This window comes from Sapajus apella, unplaced genomic scaffold (genome assembly GCF_009761245.1).
Source record: "Sapajus apella isolate SASKATOON/1434 unplaced genomic scaffold, GSC_monkey_1.0 scaffold15, whole genome shotgun sequence".
NCBI lineage: Eukaryota > Metazoa > Chordata > Mammalia > Primates > Cebidae > Sapajus > Sapajus apella.
In genome coordinates, this window is record NW_022436955.1 from 31,959,591 (window position 1) to 31,965,888 (window position 6,298).

Here is a 6,298-nt window from a genome sequence, read left to right on the forward strand (position 1 = left end):
TTTCACCATGTTGATTAGGCTGGTCTTGAACTCCTGACCTCGTGATCCACTCAACTCAGCTTCCCAAAGTGTTGGGATTACAGGCATGAGCCACCGCGCCCGGCTTTTTTTTTTTTTTTTTTGAGACAGTCTCTCACTGTCGCTCAGGCTGGAGTGCAGTGGCATGAACTCGGCTCATTGCAATCTGCAACCTCCACCTCCCAGGTTCAGATGATTCTACTGCTTCAGACTTCTCAGTAGCTGGACTACAGTTGTGTGCCACCACGCCTGGCTAATTTTTTTTTTTTGAGACAGAGTCTTGCTGTGTCACCCAGGCTGGAGTGCTGTGGCACTATCTCAGCTCACTGCAACCTCTGCCTCCCGGGTTCAAGCGATTATCCTGCCTCAGCCTCCTGATAGCTGGGATGACAGGCGCCCGCCACCATGTCCAGGTAATTTTCGTATTTTTAGTAGAGAGGGGGTTTTGCCACATTGGCCAGACTGATCTCGAACTCCTGGCCTCAAGTGATCTGCCCACCTTGGCGTCCCAAAGTGCTGAGCTTACAAGGCATGAGCTACTGTGCCCCGCCTGGGCAAGGGATTTGAATAGCTATTTCTCCAAAGGTGATACACAAATGGCCAATGAACACATGCAAAGATGCTCAACACCATTATCCGCCAGGGAAGCACAAATCACAACCACAGCGAGATGCTCACACCCAGTAGGATTGAAAAAAATAGACAATCACAAGCACTGTGAGGATGAGGGAAACGGAATTCTGCTCCTCCTTCCTGACTTGACCGCCTCCCACCCTCAGTTCTCCTAGTTACAAAGTCACCAGGCTTCTGTCCACCCAGAAGTGGGGGCAATGACTGGATAAGAGGGAACATCCAAGGGAATTCTGGGGAGACCGCACTGGGGAGCCCAGGGTTGCCCGGCTTTACTGGGGCCTTTGCAGGAGAAAGTCACCGTTTCTTGTCTCCATCTCTAAGACTTGGCAACCTTTCTGGCTCCAGGCACTGTCACAGAGCTGGGACCCTGTTTGTGGACCCATTGGCTGAGCGGAGAGGCAAACGGGCCAAGAGACAGCCTCTCCCAGTCAGGCTGACCGTGTGCTTCTGCTGGGATTTTAAACACTTTCCCCATACTCGCTGGGTTTTACTTGCTTTTTTATTCCTTCTGCTGTCCAGATCCTGAGGAGAAGAGACTGTTTTGTTTTGTTGTCAGATGGAGTCTCACTCTGTCTCCCAGGCTGGAGAGCAGTGGTGTGATCTTGGCTCACTGCAACCTCCGCCTCCCGGGTTGAAGTGATTCTCTTACCTCAGCCTCCCAAGTAGCTGGGATTACAGGCACCCGCCATGACACCTGGCTCACTTTTGTATTTCTAGTAGAGACGGGGTTTCTCCATGTTAGTCAGGCTGGTCTCGAACTCCTGACCTCAGGTGATCTGCCCGCCTCAGCCTCCCAGAGCGCTGGAATTACAGGCGTGAGCCACTGTGCCCTGACGAAGAGACTGTTAAGTATCCTGCTGGCTTCAGGGGTTCCCTGGGGAGCCATAGGAGCTACTTATTTAAAAGGAGAGATTGAGGAGCCCCAAACCCCAGCACCTCAGATGTATCCTGGGGTAACATCTGGGCAGAAAGTCACCAGGGCCCCCTGGCTATTAGAAAGCCAGGTGGCTGGGGCTGCAGTGAGGAGGGGAGCAGTGAGGAGGGGAGCAGTGAGGAGAGAACCAGGGAGCGCTGCGGGGCAGCAAGGCTGCTCACGACAGTCACCCTCTGGGCCCCACTCAGCTCCCCAGGTTTGCACACTCGGATGGTGAGGTGCGTTCGCTGTATGGCTGGACCTTCAACAACACTTCGAAACTTGGGACTATGCGCCATGTAAATTCCGTTTTCCATCACGTCTGAACTCACATGTACATCCACATACACATAACAAGCCAGCGTCCCCTCCCGGGAGCGCGGCACTCCAATAATTTCTGTTCTATTTTATTTTACAGAGTTGCTGGTGGTGACTCACGAAACTGATTTCAAAACGTACATTTTGAAAGCACAGTCCTAGCTGGCACCCCCTGGTGGCAGCCTGGGCCTCGGGTGTGGATCCAGGTGGGACCCTCCTGCCCCCAACTCTGGTTCTGAGCTGGGATAAAGATCTGTTGGGGGTGTTTCTGGAGGCCCCAGCCCCATCAGTGCCCTTCCTGCCCTCTCCCCCCAGTCACAGAGCGTGAGTTCCAACTGCTGCGTCCACTGGGGCCCCTCAGTGGGCTTCCCTAGCTAGAAGCTGCCAAGACAGGTGGGGATTGCTCTCACTGCCCATGTGGCAGGCTGTCCTCTGAAGGACAGAGTCCTCTCCTGTAGTGTCCCTGTGCCTAGCAGGCAGTGGGAATGAGTGGACATCCCGATTGCTGGGCACCCATCTCCCCAGCCCAGCCAGTGTGTAGAGGATTGCAGCGCCTTAGCCCAGCCTGTCCAGGCAAGCCTGCCGGCGTGAGCAAGAGGGCTTCTGGGGTGAGGGGAGGTTGGGGGAGGGAGGGAAGCCACGGGAGGAGGCTCACCTGAACGGAGGCAGGAGGGGCAGTGCCTCTGCAGCAGAAAGAGCTCATGGGTCCCCCTTCTCCCCATCCCCTGTGCTTACCACCCCTGGTCAGCATGCTCCGCGGCTCCCTCAGCAGGGCAGTCCCAGACGGCCCTCCTTCCCTCCCACCACCCCGCAACCCCTCCCAAACCCGTGTGCCAGTAAGATGACCCCGGGGTCCCTTTCGCTGGGCTGAAGTGGTGGGGACAGGAGGCCGTATATAAGGGGTGAATTCCAGGGAGACATGAGGGCTTAGAAAACTTCTCCCAGAGGGGAGAGAATCCGCCCGCCCTGCCAGAGGCAGGGCTCAGTTCCCTAAGCGGAGGCGCCCGTGGGCCACCTACCTCCCTGCAGGCGCAGCCGCCGCGCAGAGGCGCCGGCTCCTTCCCCTCCCACCTGGGACAGGTGTCCCCACACCCCCCGCTCCCAGGGGCCTCTCTCCAGACCCGCAGGCTCTAGTCCCGTCAGGGGGTCGGGCAGCCGGTACCTCTCTGCGTCTCCAGCCGCCCGTAGTTGGGGACCCTGTGGCTGGAGTGCGTTTTCACCAGGAAGGAGCGCGGCATGGTCCCTCCCGGGCGGCGGGCCGGGGCGGGCTGGGGCGGGAGGGGCGCGCGCGGGTCGCCACTGCGGCGTCCGCGGCCCAGCCGCCGGGCCAGGGCAGGTGCGGAGGGGTCAGGCTTATTAGCATAGCGCGCCGCCTCCGCCAACCAGCGCCCGGCGCGAGCTGGGCGGGGCCCGTGGGCGGGGCTGAGGGCGGGGCGGGGCAGCAGCCGCGGGCGCCACGCCCAGGACAGGTGCGCGGGCGGGTCGGGGAGCGCGTGGCCGTCGGTGTCCTCCCCACGGGACTTCCCTGGCGCGCGCGCCGCCGAGTCACACACCGACCCCTCGGTCCTGGCCGCCCACTCGCCGTGAATTAAAGAGCAGAGTTCAAGGTTGAGTGGAAACCGAGCTGGGTTCCTGTCCACACTGCGTGGAAGCCCCCGCTGGCCGACCCCAGTCCTTGGGAACCCTTGCAGCGGCTCATGATGCCCTCTCCACGGCTGCGCCTCCCCATCCCTTCTGCAAACCCACGCGGCAGGATTCATGGGCAGAACCCTGGAATTCCAAAGCTGACCCGACTGACCGGCCCCAGTGGCGGCCCAGGGTCGCTGCCCTGGAACCGGCCAGGGCCAGGGACGGGTGGCCTGGGGACAGTGGCCCTTCTGGGTGGGCTGCAGTCTCCCAAGGCTCCCCCGCTGGAGACAGGCCTTTAGGAGTTTGCCCAGTGCCTCCAGAAAACACTTTTTGAGGGGTGCGGGGGCTTGGGACTTGGCCTGGAATTCTGGAATTCCCAAGGGATCAGAACGGTTATGGGAAGTTTAATAAAACTGGCACATCACATGAATTCTGCAACAGCTGCACATGTGACCTGGGCCAGCCGTTTCCCTCCTTTGTCATCTGCAGAAGTGCCATAAAGAGCTGGGAGCCCCTGTGTCCGGTGTCTGGGTCCCTTTTGATGTGGATGTTTCATAAGGTTGGGGGCCAGGTGGGGTGTCTCTGGGCTAGGGTGCACATAGGCGTGTCCATGGCCTTGCCGCAGGCCTGCCTCCCCACCAGGGCTTCCACCTGAGAGCTGGGTGCCCTTTGCCCTCTGTGGGCCGGGGGTGGGGAAGGTGGGGAGTGGTGAGTCCATGGAAGCACCGAGGGAGACAGCGGAGAGGAGGGGCGTCCCATATCCCATGTCCAGGGTGTGAGAAGCTGGGGTAGTATCAGCCCTGCTTTGCCAGTGAAAAAACCAAGGCTCTGAGAGTGGGCTCAGCAGCTCACGCCTGTAATCCCAGCACTGTGGGAGGCTGACAGAGGAATGCTTGAGCCCAGGAGTTTGAGAGCAGCCTGAAAAACAAGATGAGACCCCATCTCTACAAAAAAAGTTTTTTTTAATTAGCCAGAGGTGGCAGCGCCCCTCTTCAGTCCCAGCTACTCAAGAGGCTGAGGAGGGAGGATGTCTTGTTGGAGTAGCCTCCAGAAGGTGGAGGCTGCAGGGAGCTGTGATCACCCCACTGCACTCCAGTCTGGGCAACAGAGACAGACATTGTCTCAAAAAATTTTTAAAAAAGAAAGAAAAAGAGAAAGAGAAGACCAAGGCTGTGGGAGGTTAGGACACAGTGGGATTGGGACCCATCCCCACTCCAGCTTCTCTGCCACTTGGCGAGGGGGAGTGGGAGGACAGGTGGGGGCGACCCTGGAAGAAGGTTCCCGCCTCTCCCGAAACCACGGCCTGGCACCACCCTGGTGGGAGTGTGGATTTCAGACACATGCCTGCCTTCTGCTTATTCACCTGTTCCTTGCCTTGAAAGGTTTCTATTTATAGCCTCCCTTCCTTCTCCCTCCCCCTCACAGACACAGATAACGCTTGCAGATACCTGAGCCAAACCTCCACCCACACTGTCCCTCCCCGCCCACCTACCTATTGCGTGGCCATCCGCCAAGCCCCAGCAAGCTTATGTCCTAATCCAGCGAGAGCCGCGTGCTATCCAGGCAGCCGTAGCCTTCCCGTGGAGAACGGCTGATCTTACCCTGGGAACGCCCCAGAGGGTCTGAGGGCTCAGAGCACCTTTGGGGTCAGGTCCTAGGGCTCCCCCAGCAACTCCCCCCAACCCCCGGCCAGGGACGCTTGAATCTGTTTCAGACTCACTCCAGCTGTGACGCACAGGGCAGTGTCCAGGCTGGACCCAAGGAGGCCCCACAGAGGGAACCTCAGCGTCTCCCTTCCCACTTGTGCTGCCTCGGGGAGGGAGGGCGGCTGTCTCCAGCCCTTCCTTGTCCTCCGGTCCTCAGTGCTGGCCGCTTGGCTCTGGGGGTTAACCTTACGTGCCCCTGTATGGGAACCCCTGGCCCACAGCCTGCTAGACCTGCCCTCCTGAACTGCAGCAGGCGATCCCAGCCCTCACCCTATTCCCTGGACATCCAGGACCTCGGGATGATGACTTGTGCTGGGCCTGGCAGCCGGGCCCCTTCCATCTGCCTGCATCAGATGCCCAACAGCAGTTTTCCAGCGGGGAGCCCACCCCAGGAACTGCCGATCAGTTGACCGGCAAAAATGGTCACAGTTCCATTTACGTTGACGTTTTCATCCCCTGCGTATGTCCTGCTTTTCTGGTTTCACAGTGGATGTAAATACATAGTGCCTGGAGATGTGCAAACGTGTATCCATCTGGGTATATGCCTCTGTCACTCTTGACTGCTTTTGCTTTTTAATTTAATTTAATTTTTTAAAAGATGGGATTTCACCATGTTAGCCAGGCTGGTCTGAAACTCCTGACCTCAGGTGATTAGCCCATCTTGGCCTCCCCAAGTGCTGGGATGACAGGTGTGAGCCTTGTTTGTTTGTTTTGAGAGGGGATCTCACTCTATCACCCAGACTGGAGTGCAGTGGAGTGATCTTGGTGATCTCAGCTCACCGCAACCCCCACCTCCTGGGTTCAAGTGATTCTCCTGCCTCAGCCTCCCAAGTAGCTGGGATTACAGGTGTGCACTACCACACACGGAGATTTCTGTGGAGGTTTTTTTTTTTTTTTTTTTTTTGAGAGTCTCGATCTTTTGCCAGACTGGAGTGCAGTAGCACGATCTCAACTCACCGCAACCTCTGACTCCCTGGGTCAAATGATTCTCCTGCCTCAGCCACCCGAGTAGCTAGGATTACAGGTGCCTGCCACCACACCCAGCAATTTTTTTTTTTTTTTGTATTTTTAGTAGAGATGG

At 58.1% G+C, this 6,298-nt stretch overlaps 1 protein-coding gene across 1 annotated transcript in view; it reads right to left on the reverse strand.

The window, feature by feature from the left end:
* The window catches only part of SNAI3 (snail family transcriptional repressor 3), an 8,691-nt gene extending 5,499 nt beyond the window's left edge, over window positions 1-3,192 (reverse strand). Inside the window, exon 1 of the mRNA XM_032284670.1 lies at window positions 3,045-3,192. Within this exon, the coding sequence (XP_032140561.1) occupies window positions 3,045-3,120 (76 nt within the window). The 5' untranslated portion in view covers window positions 3,121-3,192. The remainder of the gene's footprint in view (window positions 1-3,044) is intronic.
* Window positions 3,193-6,298: the final 3,106 nt, after the last annotated feature.